This window comes from Polypterus senegalus, chromosome 8 (assembly GCF_016835505.1).
Source record: "Polypterus senegalus isolate Bchr_013 chromosome 8, ASM1683550v1, whole genome shotgun sequence".
NCBI classification, from domain to species: Eukaryota; Metazoa; Chordata; class Cladistia; order Polypteriformes; family Polypteridae; genus Polypterus; species Polypterus senegalus.
In genome coordinates, this window is record NC_053161.1 from 39,563,641 (window position 1) to 39,585,567 (window position 21,927).

General features: G+C 36.5%; 1 protein-coding gene across 2 annotated transcripts in view; it reads left to right on the forward strand.

Annotated features, from left to right (window-relative positions):
* Positions 1-21,927, forward strand: part of ahcyl2b (adenosylhomocysteinase like 2b) — a 179,518-nt gene that overhangs the window by 153,292 nt on the left and 4,299 nt on the right. Inside the window, exons 9-16 of one of the 2 annotated variants that reach the window (XM_039760982.1) lie at positions 369-432; positions 3,533-3,621; positions 3,886-3,956; positions 5,111-5,205; positions 11,189-11,287; positions 11,607-11,675; positions 12,012-12,090; positions 14,494-14,614. In XM_039760982.1, coding sequence (XP_039616916.1) covers positions 369-432; positions 3,533-3,621; positions 3,886-3,956; positions 5,111-5,205; positions 11,189-11,287; positions 11,607-11,675; positions 12,012-12,090; positions 14,494-14,614 — 687 coding nt within the window. Of the gene's footprint in view, positions 1-368; positions 433-3,532; positions 3,622-3,885; positions 3,957-5,110; positions 5,206-11,188; positions 11,288-11,606; positions 11,676-12,011; positions 12,091-14,493; positions 14,619-21,927 lie in introns of those variants that run through there. The other variant, XM_039760983.1, reaches the window with a different exon arrangement.

Consider the following 21,927-nt stretch of genomic DNA (forward strand, 5'->3'; position numbering starts at 1 on the left):
CAGTATACAGTTTTTTTAGTCTATTAGGTCTGTCAGTTAGGTAAAAAGATATAGTTTACTAAAAGTATAAAGAGATTTGAGGAAAGGTAAATGTGCATAGACAGATTTTCATTTGACTCTGAGACATGTACATTTAAGAGGAAATATTTAATTGCATGCAAATCAGTCTGTTTAGCAGTACCAAAAATTGCCAAAAGGAATCTACTAACCAGATATTCATTACTACTGTTCTGCTTCAACATCAAGTTTAAGTAAACTGGGCTTAAATACTGTTGTATCCCTTAGCTCGTTTATATAAATACATGATGAAATGTTCTGGCAACTTCATCTATTACAATTTTGCCATGTATTTTATTTTTAATCAACAGGCTGAAAAGAACAACAGATGTTATGTTTGGAGGAAAGCAAGTTGTAGTATGTGGATATGGAGAGGTAAATATTGCTAATCTTATGATATTTGGGGACAATTCAAATGTTAAATCCATCCTAAGAAAGGTTATTTACTGCACTATGTAGATTTAACAAAATGAAAAATAAATGCAATTTGGACATAACAGTGTGTGTCTATTTAGGGAAATTTCTGAAATTTTGAGATTAATTTAAATTGAACTTCTTGTTATCCTATTCTAAAGGCATCTCCAAGGATAAGTTCAACATTTTAGTTAAACAAGTCAGTATTTGGAAATATACAGTAGACAAATTGAAAGAATAACTGTTACATACACACAATTCTTAGTATTGTGTCTTGTGTTTATATAGAGATTTATTTGTACTTAGTCTTTTTTATTCCTGTATCTCTGTAGACAACTTTAATGCCTAACATGAAACCTCAAATATTCTCAAGAGCATAGATGCTACTTAGTTGTCATTTTTGATGTGTTGTATTCAGGTGCTCCACATGTTTGACACAATATTTTAAATTGAGGGTGGATAGGGCTCTTTTTACACTCATGCACTTACTCAAGGAAGAAAACAATGAAATAAGCTTTGCTGTAATTTAACTACATGATTGTAAATTTAAAGATAGACAGTAGTGATTTAATTTTTGCATTAATTAAAAATATTAATATTGTAAGAAAATAGTACATTAACCAGCTTTGAAAGTTAGATTATTACAGATGGAAATGATTCTGTCATTTGTAGCACACACTTTATTACAAATAATGTGCACTATGTAGATGAGCAGTGTATATACATGTTTTGTTTCCCCTCTCCACTTGAATTGCTTTCATTAATTTATTAGGATTGAGAACAGATTCTTTGCACCGTAAAGAATCAAATTTTTAAATCTTTGTTTAAAACAATATGGTTTTGCTAGATTTTTGTAACATACTTTATCAACACATCCTTTTTTAAAATATCAAACCTGCCTTTGGAGCTTGGTGCTGAAAGTAGAGTCAGTGAGCAGTCCAAGGCCACTCTAAGTCTGAGTACTCTTAAAAAAAAAAAAAAAAAAAACCTTGAATATGTACTGTATATATTATATACATACAAAAAAGGCAACCAAATGTTCTTAGAACACATGGAGGTAATATCAGTCACCAATACAATGTATTTAGCATCCAACAAATTTTAATAAACCATTTTTGAAAACATTGCTAACAACTTCAATGTATTTGTTTAACTTTGACAATGTTACTGTGTATTTAGCATCTTTGGATAAACAGATTTTGCTCAGGTTTTTCTCTGCAATATATGTCAAATTTGCAGGCATTCTTTCAAATTACTGAAGGTACAGGTTATGCTTTTTGTCATCATGTAAATTTGTTTACTTTTTCTTAGTTTGTGTTTATCTTATTTTCTAAATTCAGAGACATTGGACATTGCCAGATGTTATAGTAAATTCATTTTATCATCCATGTCAACTTTCAACAATTGGTTACATTTCCTTTGCTTTTTCAATTCGAGCACAGGCAGGTAAAATGACTTGCACAATGTCACACAGTGTCAGTCACAGGATTTGAACCCACATTATTAGGGTTTGATGTTCAAAGCCTAAACCACTATGCCACACTGCTTATTGCCTTTTGTGCTGTCTTTCTACCCACACTGTTAAGATAACAGGCTGTATTGGCATCCTTATAAAGATGTGTAAAAGGTTGTTAAAAAAAAAAAAATCACTTTTTGGTAAATTACCTTAATTTCACACTCAAAAAGTGTGAGAATTCCAACCTTTATTTGAAGTAAATTTATTCTTAGTCATACTCCTATAAGTTTTTATTAACAAACTGTAAGTGATGTTTTTCCCCCATTTATATGTGACCTTTTAAGTTGATCAGAGTGCTTAATAACTTTCAAGCAGTTACCCATGACTTCCTGTCTCACTGGGACATAAATCTGAGGTGGCACAGATGCTAGATTCCCTTATTCATTTGTCAACATGGGTTAGACAAAAGAACACACAATTCAAATAAGATAAAAGTGTGTTAAACATTATAAGTCAGGGAATGGCTATAAAAACAGATATAAAAACAGGCGCGAGAGACAGACAGACACACAGGCGAGAGACAGACAGACACACAGGCGAGAGACAGACAGACACACAGGCGAGAGACAGACAGACACACAGGCGAGAGACAGACAGACACACAGGCGCGAGAGAGACAGATAGACAGACAGGCGCGAGAGACAGACAGATAGACAGACACATAGGCGCGAGACAGACAGACAGACAGACAGACAGACAGACAGACAGACAGACAGACAGACAGGCAGCGCCAGACACACACAGACAGACAGGTGACAGACAGACACAGGCAGGCACGCGCCAGACACACACAGACAGACAGGTGCGCGTCAGACAGGCACGCGCTACACAGACAGACCCACACATGCATGCGCGCGCCAGACAGGTGCACACAGGCACAGAGGCGCGCGCTTAAGAGAGACACACACACACTCATGCGTGTGCATTGTTGCAATGTTACTTTTCTTGGTTGTTTATTAAATTCCGGATTTTTCAAATGTTCATTTTTTTCCCTGTGCTTAAAACTCATTAAAAAAAGTGTTTTTAGCGAGCGGCTTGTAAGGCTATAGCGCGAACTCTTGCAGTGTTAGTTTTCTCTCTTGTTCAAGGTTTTCTTAGTGTTATTCAATGTTTTTAGATTTAGTTTGCTATTGCACTGTGCATTCAATGGTATAATTAACTATATTAGTACTTAAAAACTTAAAAAATACACAAATTTACATACAGTTAATACAGTCTAGAACGGATTAATTGTATTTACATACAATCCTATGGGGGAAATTACTTCTGTTCCACTGTATTACTGTCAGACAAAATTTACAGGCATTTTAGGGAAATACAAACCAGTATTACTGAGAGAGAAAATTAAAGGCACACAATACAGTGACGCATATTACAGCCACATACAAGGTCCCTTGCCATTTAATATAGACTGTTCCTACTAATGTTTATGCACTGCTGTTCTAGCACACGTTATTGTAACGGGCTTAATGTCTAGTTGTGACATATAATTCAAGGCAGCTTCAACAATATTTTAAACTTGGAATTTCATTTTTTCTTCTGCAGGTGGGCAAAGGTTGTTGTGCAGCCCTGAAGGCAATGGGATCAATTGTGTATGTCACAGAGATTGACCCTATTTGTGCCCTGCAGGCCTGGTAAGCTTGTATTAGTCCTAATGCTTCTTGAGTTTGATTTCAAATAGGCATTGTCTTAGTACAGATTTACAGAGTGTTGTCTGTTAAACATTTTGGTTGTGGGTGCAGTTCACTTAAAATGAAAATCTAATGTTATTATCCCCATTGAGAAATAAGTTTAAGTGTGAGGCATATCTGCTGATGTGTATGGCTGTTTGTAATGTAAAAGTTATTTTTCTTCCATATTCAATATAGTGCAGCATTTCAGGTCTCTCTCTCTTTCAGTATGGATGGTTTTCGGCTGGTGAAGCTAAATGAAGTCATTAGACAGGTGGACATTGTTATCACCTGTACAGGTAAAAGCAGCACATTTAAGTAGAACCTAGTCTCTAAACAATATGTTAACCTTTATTGATGTGCAAAGCACTCAGTTGCTCGTAAGCAAATTTTGTTTATATAGGGCGAAAAAACTTTTGACTGTTGTTTAGAGCTTCCATTGGTCATGCTTATATTTCTTGAGGTATATTTATGTAGGGTTACAGTTGTTATAGTCCATAAATATGTTTGTGGTGACAAAAACACTAATAATGCTTTTCTGATCCTGGAACCCTGCCAGCCACCCTTAAAAAGACAATAACAAGTTAAAAGAAACAAAAATATACAGTGAAATGGTTTCTGAGTCCTGAAATGGTCTAATTTCCTGAAGGCATCTTCAGTATATACAGTGCTTATAAGCAACAAGTATTCTGTTGTGTCATAAATTAGTTTCAAACATACTGGAGATCACATATCTGTTATAAATTTGCACTGTGTTGCCCATTTTTACTGATGTTCCTTTTTCACATAGCTGCACATTTTTTTCCTTTAGTGCCTTAATCTAATTATTTTTTTGTTTTGATTAAGAAGTTGCTGTTCTAAGGTTAATTCCACCACCTAAACCTAGCAGTAATGAGGCATCCCTATATGTTTTTTCTAAACTGGATGTAAACCATGTTTTTGCTCCTGTGGCAGTTTTAAATGAATATATATTTTTTTTGCATTTTTCTGCATGAAATATCTATGCATAAATCATTGAAATTTAGGAATGCAAAATTGTCAAATTAGTCTCTATAAGAAGAATACCAATGAAATCCAATATGTGTGAGAGTTATTTAAACCTATTATCAGACTGTGTGTTTCTGTAAAGACAGCATAATGTTTACTCCATTATCATGAACTAGAAATTGTGAATTACATTGAGGCAATTTTATTTCTTGTGATACGTCTGAAGGGATGAAAAATTACCAAGTTGATATGGATAGATGCAGCATGCTTAATTTAGAGAATAGATGAACTAGGTTGTTGAACATGAGTAACTCCTACAGGCAATGTTTAAAATAGCTTTTGACAAATAATTCAAAGATAGAATTGTAAACATTTGTAACTGTACAGCACAGTTACAAAAAGTGAAAGTTATGAGAAAAGTTGTAACTTGATAAATTTTATCTGTGGATTTTTTTTTTTCTTTTAGGTAATAAAAATGTTGTGGTACGGGAATACTTGGACCGTATGAAGAATGGCTGCATTGTCTGCAACATGGGACATTCCAATACTGAAATTGATGTGGTAAGAAAGCATCAGTCCTTTTTTTGCTTTAATCAAATATTTGTGAAGTTCAAATTAAAAAAAAAAACTGTTTCAAACGATTGCCTTGTTTCTTTAAAATCTCAGTTAAAACACATTATTTCAAAGTATATTTTTTAAATATACTATGGATCATTATTGAAAACTTTAGCTAATAAGTTAATGTTTTCATGGTACAAAAAGGATTACTTGCATACAATATAAATAAGTTATATGTTTGTATAAATAAGTTATACATCTGAAATTTTCAGATCTTTGACTAACCAATTGACACAGAGAGGAATACTTGCAACTTAATAGAGACACGAACGTGTTTTAGGTTCCCCAGGATTCTCATGTTACATGAATGGTAAAAGTGCATCCTTTATAATTGTGTTCGCGCACATGTTCTCATAATAATAAAGTGGAATTTCTTAGGTATAATGTAGTGGTCGGCACAGTCCTGCTCCTGGCAAGTACCGGCAAAATTTTATTCCGTGTACATCCGCTCCTACCCGCTTCCTCCCAGACCCACCAAAGGTTCCATTCTTATCCCAACTGCAGTCCCACTTTCCTCTTTAAAAGATATTTGTATCAGACTTATAGCCTAAGTGGTGTCTTATAACAGCAGAATCTATAAGGTGAAAAAAACAATCACACAGATGTGAATAAATCTCTTTATGACTGTTTTCTTTTTTTACAATACAATCAGATTTGAGAACTTTTATTTTTAAATACTAGATAGGTGAATAGATAAAAGGTGACAAGGTGGTATTGTAGAAACAGTAATTTGCTGAAATTTCTAATATGTGCATACATACATACACATATGGAAGTTAATGTCTGTGATATGGTTTGCATGTTTGTAGCTAGAGATCCACAAAGGGAGAAAACAAGTCATGTACCCTAAAATAGTTATTTATTCCTAAGCTTTCAACAACCTACCAGGTAGATAGTCAGAGGAAAAGGACATATAGGAACCAAAGACAATATATAGTAGGTAAAGGGAAAGGTTTTAAGGGGTGGGTGGGGTTCAGAAGGTGTTGGTCATAAAGTCTTTTTTATTATTTAGATATTCTTCTTTATAAGAATGCATATGCTGGGTTCAAGTCTTGGTTAGGTTAATGGTGTTTTCGTTAAAGAACCAAGATTCAGCCAGCACTCTTGCACTCTTAATATTGGCCCTGAATTTTACTTTTGCAGTGTCCTAGTTAAATGTGTGATAGTGGGCAAACCGATAATACTTTACAGACTGTCCTTCTCAATGCTAAAAGCAAAAAATTGACCACAGAGACAAGAAACACAGTTTACAGCATTCCATGCAATGCATGCCCAGTGGTATGTGGGACAAACATCTAATAGACTTACAACATGTATACAGGAACATCACAGTGCTGTCAGAAGGAAAGACATGTGGTCTCTGCTTTACATGTACAAGTTCCACTGGACATACGTTTAACTAGGACACTGTGAAAGTTAAGTGATATTATACCATGAACAAGTCACTAGCTGAAACGTCTTTTTACACTATGAAACTGACATGCAGACAACAGCATCTAGGTGTAGTAGTTGAACCTTTGACTCTTGAACTGTAAAACTGTACACCCCAATGCTTCAAACTTATTTTATGAGCAATACTTACAAATCAATAGCATTGAGTCCTTCGGCAAACGTGTCAAATTCATTAAAATTAAAACTGTGATCAGAATCTGACTTAAGGTTTGTACATCATAATGCATAAAGATGAGCTGTTGAAGAAGCCATTCTTATTCTGTCTAAAAAGCTGTTTTTATTCTGTCTGTTATGGATAACGGTGGCATTTAATATGAACGGCCCATCATATATAACTATACATCATTAGAATGGGATGAAAATTGGCTATTCCAGTGGTATTGAGCCTTACACTGTAAGTAATTTGATGTAAGTGAGAAAGTCTTTAAAAGCAGATTCACTCAGTTGTGACATGCTGCTCGCCTCTGCGTATATGGGTGCAAATCTCATTTTAATAAGAAAGAGAGCAGACAACATGAAAACTTTTATTAGAAAGAAAGGCACCCTTGGGTATGTAAAAATACCATTATTGCTTTTGATTGACTTGTGGGTTAACTGCAGCTTACACAAACAAGTCTGAAATATGGCTGTATGAATAAGTGGTTAATATTGTAATTACAATATGGCCAGTAGACACTGAAGAAGTGGAAAACAAAAAACAGCAATATTACTGGAGAAAAAAACTCTTGCTGCTTGGTTATAACAAAAAAAGTCACAGATAAATGTCACAAAATGTTCATTGTCAATGCTAAGATCAATGCTAACAATTTTTTGCCCACGATCAAGTACAACGCTATTGTTATCTTTGTCCACTCACTTCTGATCATGAAGCTCAAATCATCTTGCCCCACACACTCATCTCGCAGCTGGCATCTTAAACCCCCTGTTATTAGCTGATGAGAACTATACAGAATTTATATCCAAGCAAACTGATTTTTTTTTTTTTTTTAGACAAATACATCCTCTAAGGTCTCTGCAGGAGTACTCAGTGAAACTCTGAAGGCATTTTTAAGAGAACAGATTATTTCATATCTCTCCCACAAAAATAAATCGCAAACTTAGAAGGCATCAGAGTTAATCAGTGAAATTACCACAATAGATGAAGAGCACGCCAGGTTCCCTAAAGAGGCACTTAACAGGAAAAGACAGGCTTTGCAATCAGAACTCAAACTTTTGACGACTCATTTTTAAATCGTGATGTCATTACTATGATCACAAAGAGTAAGCAATGTAAGGTTTTAGCTCAGCAAGTCCACAAGCAGGAAGTTCGTAATGCAATGCCAGTAATTACCAACACTGAGAGAGACAAAATAATTAACCATAGAAATATAACACACGCATTTAGAGACTACCATAAGTCCTTATATTGTATTCAGTTTAAAAAAAGTTTAAAGAAGACATGACATAGTCTAATATGTTTTTCGATGCATTATAGATACCACAACTAGATACTCTCATTGCAGAGGAATTGGATATACCTCTGACACTCTCAGAATTACTAGTCGCTATAAACTCACTTCAGAGTTGGAAAGTAGCAGGCCCTGATGATTACCCTGCCAAATTTAATAAAAAATTTTCAATCAAGTTAGCTCCCCTTTTATGAGCAATATTTATACAAGAATATACCAAGCATTAATTACTGTCTTTCCTAAGAAAAGTAAGGACTTGTTACAATGTGCATCATACAGACAAATCCCACTTCTGAATAATGATGTTAAGATACTTTCCAAAGTTCTAGTAAGAAGGTGCTTCATTCAGTAATATCACAAGACCAAGCCGGATTTATTAAAGGCAGACACTTCCAGTCTTCAACGCCTGGTTAATGTAATATATTCTCCCACAAAGTTTAATAACACCCAGGAGATCTTATTATCTCTGGAAACATTTGATATGGTTGAATGGGACTACCCATTCACTATATTGCACAAATTCGGGTTTGGCCTAAACATATGTGCATGAGTCAATCTACTATATGCCAGACCAGAAGCTTCTTGTTTATATTAACAACATTATTTCAGACTACTTCAAACTAGAACATAGTACTAGACAAGGATGCCCTCATCACCACTGCTGTTTGTAATCACTACTGAGCCATTGGCTGTTTACTTTCGAAATTTATCAGAGATAAAGGGGACTATCAGAGAAAGACTAGAACAGAAAATATCACTATATGCTGTGATATGGTACTGTATATATCAGATTCACAAAATACTGTGACTGTAGTCCTAACAGCACTAGCAAAATTTCAAAAGATATCTGTCCTCAACTTTTTTTTGCTTTTTCCAGTGAACTCTCTAGCACACAACATTAAATTGGACACCTTCCCTTTTATCATCTTAGATGGTTCTACCTAACTTTCAGTTTTACTGTTGGGCAGCAAATATACAAGCTATAAAAACACACACAGGCTTGGTCTGTAATAGAAATAAAATCCTGCAGTATATCTTCTCTATATTCCTTGCTTTGTGCCCCAGTAAATACAAGTTATTGTCAATATACTAACAACCCAATTGTCCTCCATTCACTCCAAATATGGAACCAGTGTATTATTTAAAAATTGGAAAAAATCTAATTCTCGTTTAGTGGATCTGTTCAAAATGTTTTTTAAACCTGGCGGGATATAATTAATAACATTTTAGAATAAGCTTTTATATTGGGGAAAGAGATTCTCCTCCATATTTTCTACTGTTAAAGTTTTACTCTGGCTGTTGGCCTTCCTCTCTTTCTCTTGGGTGGGTGTTGAATTGAATTTAGTTTAACGTGTTTGTATTGGAATTGTACTTAATACATTCAATTAAAAAAAAAAATGCTAAGATCAAGTATGCTGTAATCTTAACACGTAATTTTCAGTTCAAAGCAGTGTGCATGTATATTGTTCTGACAGTGTTACAATAAAATAACAAATGCTCCCTCTGAAAAGAATTTCTAAATATGTATTCTGTCTTTTTCTGTCGGAGCCTTTAATAAACATGACCTATATCTGGTCTTTTTAGTACACTTAAACAAAAACGTTTACAAATATTCTTGTAAAATACCAATTTAGATAAACTAATGAAATTTAGAGAAGTTTTTCTATTGCACATGTGATCACTAAAACATAAAACAAAAAAGGCATGTGCAGATGACCAAAACCAGTCCAGTACTACTACCTGAAAGATGGAATAAGCAGTAGCTGTCGGGGTGCACTAAATAAATTAATTATAGCTTATTCAATAGGAAATCTTTAAATCTGTCCTGGAATTTCCATTACTCATTTTTCATTGGTCATATCCTAGACTGAGGCAATCAGTAAAGTAGCATAGCTTATACCTACAGAAGGCATAGTACGAATGATTGAAGAGAAATCACTTACGTAAATATAACTTGTAAAGTTCAATATATTTTGAGTTTTGTTTCTACAGTTATTCAGTACTACTGCTATACTTTTTAGATATATTTTTACCCATTCTTTTTCTAGAAGTACTGCTGGCAAACCAAGCAGGCCGTAATATTGTAAGAAGTTTTAAGTAAAAGTGATAAACTAAGCTTCTGGGAGAAATAATTTTTTTTTGTTTGTTTGTTTTTTAAGGGTAACAGTTTAGTTACTGCAAAATGCATCTGTATCTGATTTACTGTTATGTAACAAAACCTTAACAATGGCTTCTTTTGGTCTTGGTAACAAAAAGCATCAGTAAAGTACATGTTCATCTCTCTGCAATGTGACTTGTTACAAGCCTTTGATAATCTAGTAAAATTAGTTTTATACAGTAGGATGCTGAAGTTTGTAATTTCAAGAGAAACATTTTTCATTTAGGCCACCTTTGACCATTCCAAATTGCAGTGATGAGTAAATACTTTTATGCTTTGTAAGTTATATGTTGAGAAAAAGAAGCCTTTGTGAAGGTCTTCGTACATAGCAGTAAATGAGTAGTAGATGCATTTTTCAGTACCTAAAGTAAAGTGTTACCAAAAACTGATGCTTCACTTATTATATTAAGATTTTATGTGAGTGTTGGACAGCCATTAAATCTAACCAGTATAGCTACCCTTATAACTGTATGTAACTCTTTGGGGCAGTATGGTAGCGCAGCATCCAGTGTCCTATGCCTGATTGTTTTCTATGTAAAGTTAAACACATTCTTCATATGCCTGCATGGATTATTCTCCATATATTCTGTTTTTTCTCACATATCCTCAAACATATGCATATGAGGTTAATGGGTGATTTTAAATGTAACTGGAAGTATGTGTGTACCTTGCAATGGGCTGGCTCTCTCCTTTCTTGCTTTATTCACTCTTTCAGGAAAGGATCTAGATCCCCACAACCCTGAACTAGATTGGGCTATTTTGAGAATTATTGACCAATTGTCTAAGAGAGAATTGTGTATTTTTATTATGTATTTTTACAGTTTTGAATTTTGTTGGTTTGTTGCTTTTAATTATTTAATTTTTTTAGGCTAGTCTTCGCACTCCAGAGTTGACCTGGGAGCGTGTGAGGTCACAAGTGGACCATGTAATTTGGCCAGATGGAAAAAGAATAGTTCTTCTGGCGGAGGTAATTACACCACCTGACCAAAGAATATAATAATGTATTTAGCACCCCTAATATGAAATTTCACTCAAAACTGCTGCATTTAGTTTTTTCCATTGCCAGTTCCTTTGCAATTTCATACTCCCAATTCTAATTTTTAAAAAATAAACATCTTTACAGAAGGTACATTGACTTGAGTTTTTTCTTCAGTACATATTTGCAGCACATATAAATAGTTGGATATATAGAACAGATGGTACCACAGCTGTACTTTTTATACTAAATGTATCAAAGTTAAAACAATAAGATTATCTCAGATTAACATTGACTCTCTCATTTATAGGGCCGTCTACTCAATCTCAGCTGCTCCACAGTTCCCACCTTTGTGCTTTCTATCACAGCCACAACTCAGGTTTGTACTGGCTATGTCATAAATAATAGCATTTTAAAGCTCTTCATTTGCAGAAATGTAATTACTTCTTAATTATTCGGCACAAATTGGACTGTGCCTGTCACAGGAAAATACTATTGCATTTTAATTTTCAGGATGGTTTAACAGTATCTTACTTTTATTATCAGCTTTTTTTGTACAAAACTGACATATTGTTCAGCCACATAATCATTTGTAATAGTTGATAGTACAGTACATGGTGCGGAGTGATTTCCAGCTAATATTATGAATTACATAAGTCTCATTTGTGCTCTGGCTATCCTGACAGCTTGTTTATTATATTTTTTTGTTTCCTAGGCATTGGCTTTAATAGAGCTTTACAATGCACCAGAGGGTCGATATAAGCAAGATGTTTATCTGTTACCCAAGAAAATGGGTATGTCTCCTGAAACAATACATTCATTCTGTACAAACTTGATTTTATAGCAAAGCTCATTTACTGCATTAGGAATATACTCTTTTATTGTAACTGTGAGTAGGTTTGTGAGGTTATACTTGTAATTTTTGAGCAATAGAATGCCTCAGAATGAAAACTGAATTTCAATCCTTAATGCAGTATATGTTTTCTCTTTTTAAAGCAACTTCTAAATCATTATTTGGTGCTAATTAGTTAAAGTGTATTTAATAACTCACAGCTAATATGTCATTTTAAGAGTTAAACTAGTAGAATCTTTTTAATATGAAAAATATATATCCTCTACCTAACCATATTTGTGGTTTATACAGTAAATGTTAGTTAAAGTACAATTGTGTCTAGGCTGCAAATAATTGGTATGGGTAGCTACTTAACATGTTTGTTTCTCTTCTGGAAAACTACTTGGGCAGCAAAAATTTGCCATGTTCAGATTATCCTCTTGGGTATAAACTAGCAAAAAATTGTTTCAAGGGACAGGTTGTGATGGAAAGTTGTGAATGCCAAGGACAGTAAGCTTAACAATCTGCAAAACCCATAAGGACAGGAAAGCAGTCCTTCAGGATTCATATTTCCTCTACTTTCTCTCTACAGTACTGTTTAATTTGTTCAGTAAGAGAACAGCTCTACAGAAATAAGTACTATCTTCGTGCAGTAGTTAATGTTTTCTTTCAGTAAGGTTTTTCATTGGGATTAATGCTGTAGCTGCAAGAAGAGCAATATGCTTTATGTAACACCCTTGTGTATGCTTGCATGGGCACTGTGACAAACAAAGTGCTCACATGTTTAAACAATTTAGTAAAAGATCTCAGAAATAAAGATTCATATCTGAATATTTTGCCCTATCTCCATTATTTTTCAGTTGTCTTTTTTTACTTTTTCAAATATATTTCTGCCCAGAGAAATTATATAATTCCTTCAACGTTTTCTCTTATTTTGTCCTATGTCTTTTTAAACAAAATTCAATTAAACAGATGCCTTTTTAGATATTTTTTCCAAAAGATCTGAAATTTTTCTTGTTGTGTATTATGGAGAAGATTCTGCCCATTTTTCTTTGTTTGCATTGAAACCAAACTAAATTTCACTAGTCTCTCGTTTTTTTTATTTGTTGTCCTTTTATGAGCATTTTAATTTTCCGTTTTGCAAATATGCAAAATGCATTTGACAGGTTGCTTAAAACTGACATGGAATGTTTTGTGGGATGAATGTGTAGTGAGTGTCACATTATTTATCTATGAAGAGACACAAATAGTAGTGAAGACAACAGAAGTGAATAATGAAGATTTGTCACCACAGCTCTTTTTTTGTGCATGATGCTGTATAAGCATGCCATTGTTTTTGTACTTTGGGTTAGAATAAAATGAAAATTGAAAGAGTATAAATTCCTAGCAGGAAAAAACAAGGTGAAAGTCTAAAGTGAATATATGGGCAATGTAAGGAAGCCTGTGAGGTATACCGTAATTGTTAAAAGTGTTATGTGGAGACTGTGGAAGTGTGCCATAATTGATCTCTAATAATCATTGTCATTCTCCTGGTTGGATCATCAGTCGCATAGTTGTGTGAAAAGTAGTTTGTGATTTGCAAATGTGATTTTTGTCCACAGTATGTTTTATTATTGTACTGGGTTGATTGTTGAAAATGTAGCTATCAGTGAAGTTATGTTGGAAAAAAATCACAAAGTTTTGGATTTTGGGCCAAATATTGAGTGTAAACAAAATTGTGAGATGTTTCACTTTGAAATCTGTCTGAAAACTGTATTTTATGTAAATAATATATGTAGCTGTATAGGATATCTGTGGTTGTGGGATTGGAGGCTGCTGCTGAAGAAGAAAGAATATATAGCAAATTGGGGAGAAGAGTAATTTGACCATATAGATATTTTTAGTTTAGGTACAGGGAGGAAACAAGGGCAAAGCAGAAAAAAATGAACAGAACATTTTTGTGGAGACAATAAATATTAAGGTGTGGAGAAGCAGGCTGATGTAGTTTGGGCATGAATTTGTAAAATGACTGAGAAGAAATGTAAGTTGAATTATATATGAATGTATTAAGAAGGTTTGTTTTAATCTCTCGTGGAGTCCCTAACTATTGAAAGTGGATGGAATTTGCTGGAGAAGAGGAGAAACAACTCAATGTGGGTATAGACTAGTTCAAACAATCTTAGTAATCTGTCTCGTAACCACAAAGTGGAAAGTATTTTCTACATACTTTGGAAATAAATGCATTAAAATGAAAAATTAAGTGGTTTGTTTGACAAAGTATTTAATCTACCCCAAATCATGAGAGCAGTGCAAAATATCCTCAAGTATTATAAATCAGAATTCAATCAAAATTTTTAGATTGATTTTCTTTTCATTTGCCTTTTAGATGAATACGTAGCAAGCCTTCACCTTCCAACATTTGACGCACACCTGACCGAACTCACGGATGAGCAAGCAAAGTACCTGGGCTTAAATAAAAATGGGCCCTTTAAGCCAAATTATTATAGGTAAGACTGTTGAAAAATGAGGCATCTTATTGCAGTGCCATGCATTCTTTCATTTTTGTGATACTTAACGGCATGCAGCAGGTTCTCCATTGGGGTGTGAATCCTAGGAGTTGTATTAGACAATCAGTTCCACTATTTGTTTTGTGTTGACACAGGATGAATCAAGAGCAGCTTTTGAAATCCTCTTTCTCTTAGCTGGGCTATGGATGCTGTTTACATAAGACACCCTCTTATTCAATTCAAGGCAGAGCTTTTTCCCTCCTGGTGCCAACATCAATGCTTTGAGCTGGCCTCCTTTCATTTGATGTTATAATCAACTGCCTGGAAGAGGTGCTCCACATTCTGGTTGTGACCTTCTGGGGACCTGTTGGACATCACTGTTTGTAGTTTTCTTTAGGTGCATTCAATACTTCTTTGTAAAAGCAGAAGTTCATACTCTTTTTTTTTTTTTAATAATTCTATTGTAATCATTCCATACAAATCAATCAATTTTTTTACAAAAGGTAGGGTTGAGATTGAAAAACAAGTCGAAGTTCATACTCTTGAGTCATCTGGAGGAACTGTCATGTGGTCATGAGTAGGCAGGGAAAATTCTGCCATTTGTCATCCCCAAAAAACGTTGTACTCCAAAACTCATTTTGACACATATCCCTTACCAGTGTGGAAGTCTCCATACATTTGATTTCTCTCCCTCTGTTTTAGCTTTTGAAGATATACTGCAGGTTAGGTTTTGCCAAGATTTGTTTTGTTTTTATGCACAATGTTAACACTTCTTGTGTGGGCATGAAAGGATCATGTAATTGAAGTATTACAGAAAATTAGGTCCGCTGATTAATTGCTGTTAATACTTGCGAACAACTTGGTAAAAATTTCTGTGATTACTTTTTTTAACATAACCTCTGCATGCTTTAATCTGATTAAATTAACCGTGCAACACACAATGTTAAAGAGGTAGTGCCAAATGAATCCAATGCCTATTAATAGTAATAGACGGTCATGGCTACAAAGGGATTCCATCCTATCTTGTCCAGAAAAACATACTCACATCCATAATACTCTTACTGACTACCTGAACTGATTCTGCTTCTCCCACCTTCAACTGACACTACACAGAATTCTCACAGTGCTTGTACAGTTTTTGCCCCACTATCAGCTGATGAGGGACCTAAATCACACATCCCCCAGTCACGTATACACACATTCCTTTGTGCAATTGAGCGAACTATTCACCCACATGTGCTGACTTGCTCATAGACCGTGGCGGTGCACATCCACAAATGTCTCCTTTACACGGACAGATGAAGCAGCCTTTTTAATCCTTAGGTGGTACGCTTCAATAAATCAAAGTTTTCAAAACTTTGATGGCTTCTCCTTTCTTTCCACTTTCACTCAAGCTCCAGCAAATTATCAATTCCAAAGGAAGTGTGCATTTGGCAGATAACACGGGATTCGAGAAGATTGAGCCTCAATCCCATCCACTCATTCCAGTGCTGCAGTCCTTTGCCACTGACATCAGCCTATAACTCTTCATGTGCACCTGAAAGTATGCGGATGTATCCCATTCTTTTGATCTTTATTTTAAAATTAAAAAAATAAAAGGGCACGTTTAAATTATATTCAGCTTGACACAAAAAGAGAAACCTTTACTTCCATGCCAAAAGCTGGTAAGGGTACCTATAAAACTAAGCTTTTCTTAAATGAGTTGTATCCTCACGCAAAAGTATCGCCTTTTTTCACAAAGTCATTGGCTGCTTGCTTCTGTAACATCATACACATATGTGCTTTGTCTGTCTGGGGATAGCTAGTGAAGAAAAGATTAAGCGCATACGTATCATGATCAAATGAAAAGCAAATCAAGGGGAAACCATTGAATGTACTGTTTGTAACACATTAAATGTTATAATAAGTAAATTACATATTTTTTGTAAGTAATGAGTAATGTAACAAAGTTACTTTTAAAAGTAATGTTTTCTACCACAGGTCCCTTGTGAATGCTTGTTTTCATTATCTGGGTATGATGTTACTGAAAAAAAAAGTGTATCCCTTGAATGGCCAGTGTAAATAAACTGATGTGCTTAAGCAATTGGCTAAAAAAAAAATCAATGCCAGTTTTGAGGCATTCTAGGAGGAAGAGGCGAGTCCAGGTGAGCTGACCCCAAAAGTGATGTCATAGGTGGAATTGTGTCAGTCCTTCTTTCTGCAGAAAGAAAAGAAGAGAGAACGTTATTGAATGGTGCCACCTCATGTCCCAGAGGTGAATTACAATCACTAAAGTCCTTAAGATGTTCCCCAAGAGTGTAACAGTGAAACTGCACATCCCAACCAAGCCCGAAGGCTGCAGATCCAGAAACTCGTCGCACAGGGATTTGAATCCTTGTGCAAGGCCATCCACTGTAAAGGGGCTGTTGCCCATGTAATAATTTAAAAGGAGAGAAGCCTGTGGGGGCTTGTGAAACCTCTGTGTAGGCAAACAGTACAAGTAGAAGTAGCTGAACCCTGTTTCTTCCATCCTCACTGACCACCTTGTAAAGCATCTTATTCAGAGTATGTTTAAACTGCTCCATAAAACCATCAGTCTAAGGATGATACAATGAGCTTTTTAACACTAGAATTACCAGAACCTACAAAAAAACTTGTAATTCCGTCCCACCTTAAATCGATTCTTAAATCCCTTCACACCTCTCCGCCAGTGTCCTTTGTCCTCTAAAGGTGCAATTTATGATCCTTGTTAAGGTTAGCTTTGTTTTTTTTTAATTCACTTTTTATTCTCTCAGTCGCATTCAGAATCAATCCATACAACCCCATCTGACACGGCTGTTTTCACATAAAGACGCGCTATAGCCCTGCAGTGTACCACGATGCATACTAACGCCCCCACCCCTCGGGGTTCTGACACAAACCCTGGCGAAGCTGCCTTCTTCGTATCTCACCGTCACTTGATTTTCTTTTTATTCAGTTTTATTGAATGTTCCTGCCAGTCCCCGCATGTTGCTGTATACTGTTTCTTTTGTACTCCGGGACATGCAGAGGAGAGAATGGTAAAGAGCAGTAACTTCGGCGCTATATGCAATCATCAGACACTCCCCATCTGCCCGTTGTTTTGTTATACTTTTACACCAACATATGTTCCTGTGTTTGAGCATGCTCAAAAAATACACATGTAATGCCACGAAAAGTGCACGCAGACACTTCATTTCGCAAACAAAAACACGTGCACTTTTATTCAAGACTACCTGTATAACCGAAGAAAAAAGAAAGCAAGTTACAGTAGGCGATTGATACGACAGCTTGCATCGTGCAATGCTAAGAAGTGCTGATTTTCATTCCGTGCTACATAAAATCATCACATTCAAATATTAACAGTTCCTACGCACCCAAGGACCGTCCTTCCTACATTTACGACATATGTACTTGTTGCAGTGTACACACCTCTCTGTGCTATGGTTCCTATTACACTGAATGAGCACCTGACACTGTACTTTCTAGAATATAAAAAACGTTTCTGTTTTTATTATTTCCACTCTAAAACTCCACTTCACTCCCAGATACTCAATCAAGGCATGAGCTGGGAGAAGTTCGTGCACGTTCTAAATTGGTGGGGGGATGGAATAGCCAGCTGCTTCTAGCTTCTCTTTATCACAGCACATTTAGAGGACAAAGGACACTGGCGGAGTGGTGTGAAGGGATTTAAGAAGCGATTTAAGGTGGGACGGAATTACGAGTTTTTTCGTAGGCTCTGGTAATTCTAGTGTTAAATGCCTAATGCAGTGTAATTTGGCCACTTTCTTGGACATTTCCGTGGTAAACAGCATCCCCTGTTCCATTAAGACTTCTCTGGGGAGGCTGACTCACACAAAGACCCCAACAAGTTTCCCTTGCAATGTTTTTAGAATTCTCCACTCTCCATGGGATAGCTTCGGGATATCAGGTACCATAATCAACAATGACTAATATATATTAATGGCCTCTGGCTGAGGGTTCAAGGGGCCCAACAATTGACATTCTGGACATGTAACAGAAAAGCAACAGACCTACTCATTGTTTCCTGGCTGATATAAATGGAGCTTAATCCTCTCTAAGGTTTTCTCAGTATCTAAGTCAGCGGCTGTGTATTAACTCACAGACTTGTCGCTGGAAAGCAACAGAAACCTTACTTCACCCTCATACTCTGCTATGGAACGATGGAAATGTTGCTGGTGGAATTAATAAGTGCAGAGACCTTGTGCCCATTAAATACAACCACCTCATCCCACGGTAGATACAGAGGATTCTCAAAACAACAGTTCCTCTCTCCCTTCACCCAACTGTTGTCCATTAGCTCGCCAAAGCAGGGGCAGTTGTGGATGGTATGTCACAATTCCCCACACTTGTATCAGTGGGGAGGTGCCATGTGCTTCTCCTTTAGGCACCCCATGGTTTCCATATTGCACTGTATGGACTCAGGAGTGGCAACACGTCCCTGCCAAGACTTATGGCGATCAGCCTGCCATTCTGTATACTCGACTTGCAAAGCAACATGGTGGCGCTCGGGGGCTATTACCAGGGCATCCATGCTCTTATATTCCTGTCTGTGGAACAGCTGGGTGAGATGAATGGGGAGGGCCTGTACCAGAAAGTCACACGCAGCCGGCTCTGTGATCTGTTTGGCAGAGCTGACTCCTGACTTTAGCCTGCGAGTGTGATGGCTACTGAGGGTCAAATAACCACTCATGCAAGTCCTTTCCTGCTGGTCCAAAGTAATCCCGTATCTTTGCAGCACCTCAACGTTTTTGTTGGCCAGCCTGCCCGTCGACATGATAATAAGCACCCTGAGCTAGTCCCTGCAAAAACGGTGCCAGGATATGCACCCACTCTGTGCGATCCTAATATTGCTCTCTTTTCAAAAATCAAAAGATAGCTTTCTATATTGTTATCTGAGTGGAGGGGTAACAACACCTAGGATGGACCCATTTGAAGATCCTTCTGGAGATTGATACTGGCTTTTTCACATACTTTCTTCTCAACAAGCTGGATCTGCTATTTCACTCCCTGGAATTTTAAGGACTGGGTCTTCACTGCCATCACCTGGATGATGCCTCCGACATCTTGCTGCTTTGTTATTGTGAAAGCTCCACAAGAATCCTGCTGATTTGCACCACTGTAATAAGACAAAAGCACAAAGCAAGTGTTTTGGGACACCTTGATGGCCAACCCCATATATTAACAGAAGCAAAAGACATTAAAAAATAAATTCATGTTAAATGCTAAAAGTTCAGATCTTTCTTAGGCTCTCTAATCGGGCTGTCCAAGATGGCATTGATTCAGGTTTTGAAGCATACTTGGAGGAAGAGGTGGGTCCAGGTGGGCTAACCCTGGAAGTGGTGTTATAGGTGGAATTGTGTATGTCTTCCTTTTGCACAGAGGGGAGTGAAGAGAGAACGTTATTGCATGATGCCACCTCATATCCAAGAGAATTGCAATAACCAAAGCCTTAAGCTGTTTCCCAAACACAAGCAATTATCATCCATCCATCCATTTTCTAACCCGCTGAATCCGAATACAGGGTCACGGGAGTCTGCTGGAGCCAATCCCAGCCAACACAGGGCACAAGGCAGGAACCAATCCTGGGCAGGGTGCCAACCCACCGCAGGACACACACAAACACACCCACACACCAAGCACACACTAGGGCCAATTTAGAATCGCCAATCCACCTAACCTGCATGTCTTTGGATTGTGGGAGGAAACCGGAGCGCCCGGAGAAAACCCACACAGACACGGGGAGAACATGCAAACTCCACGCAGGGAGGACCCGGAAAGCGAACCCGGGTCTCCTAACTGCGAGGCAGCAGCGCTACCACTGCGCCACTGTGCCGTTCCACACAATATCTGAAGAAGATATTTAGGAAAAATTGTATATTTTTTTTACCTCATGAAATTTTTCTATAAAATTTCATTATAGACAACATTTCTTGTAAATATTCTGTCTGAGCGGGTTGGAAAATGGATGGATATTGTGTATTACAGATTGTTACAAAATTTTACACTAAGGCAAAATTAATTATACTTACTGTATTGTCATATATGTTTCTATTTTATTTTTATTATTATTTTACTTTAGGCTTCTTGCAAAAATATTTTTGACATAAAAAATGAAGACAAGAAACAGAATGAGGTCAAGGTCCCTTGCCATTTAATATAGACTGTTTCTACTAATGTTTATGCACTACTGTTCTAGGTCCTGTTATTGTAATGGGCTTAACGTCTAGTGTGTGTGTGTGTATATATATATATATATATATATATATATATATATATATATATATATATATATATATATATATATACAGTGATGTGAAAAACTATTTGCCCCCTTCCTGATTTCTTATTCTTTTGCATGTTTGTCACACAAAATGTTTCTGATCATCAAACACTCAAGTGTTTGCGATAACTTGCAATGAGTCTTTTACAGCGCTCTGGAGGAATTTTGGCCCACTCATCTTTGCAGAATTGTTGTAATTCAGCTTTATTTGAGGGTTTTCTAGCATGAGCCGCCTTTTTAAGGTCATGCCATAGCATCTGGATTCAGGTCAGGACTTTGACTAGGCCACTCCAAAGTCTTCATTTTGTTTTTCTTCAGCCATTCAGAGGTAAATTTGCTGGTGTGTTTTGGGTCATTGTCCTGTTGCAGCACCCAAGATCGCTTCAGCTTGAGTTGACGAACAGATGGCTGGACATTCTCCTTTAGGAATTTTTGGTAGACAGTAGAATTCATGGTTCCATCTATCACAGCAACCCTTCCAGGTCCTGAAGCAGCAAAGCAACCCCAGACCATCACACTACCACCACCATATTTTACTGTTGGTATGATGTTCTTTTTCTGAAATGCTGTGTTCCTTTTACGCCAGATGTAACAGGACATTTGCCTTCCAAAAAGTTCAACTTTTGTCTCATCAGTCCACAAGGTATTATCCCAAAAGTCTTGGCAATCATTGAGATGTTTCTTAGCAAAATTGAGACGAGCCCTAATGTTCTTTTTGCTTAACAGTGGTTTGCGTCTTGGAAATCTGCCATGCAGGCCGTTTTTGCCCAGTCTCTTTCTTATGGTGGAGTCGTGAACACTGACCTTAATTGAGGCAAGTGAGGCCTGCAGTTCTTTAGACGTTGTCCTGGGGTCTTTTGTGACCTCTCGGATGAGTCATCTCTGCGCTCTTGGGGTAATTTTGGTCGGCCGGCCACTCCTGGGAAGGTTCACCACTGTTCCATGTTTTTGCCATTTGTGGATAATGGCTCTCACTGTGGTTCGCTGGAGTCCCAAAGCTTTAAAAATGGCT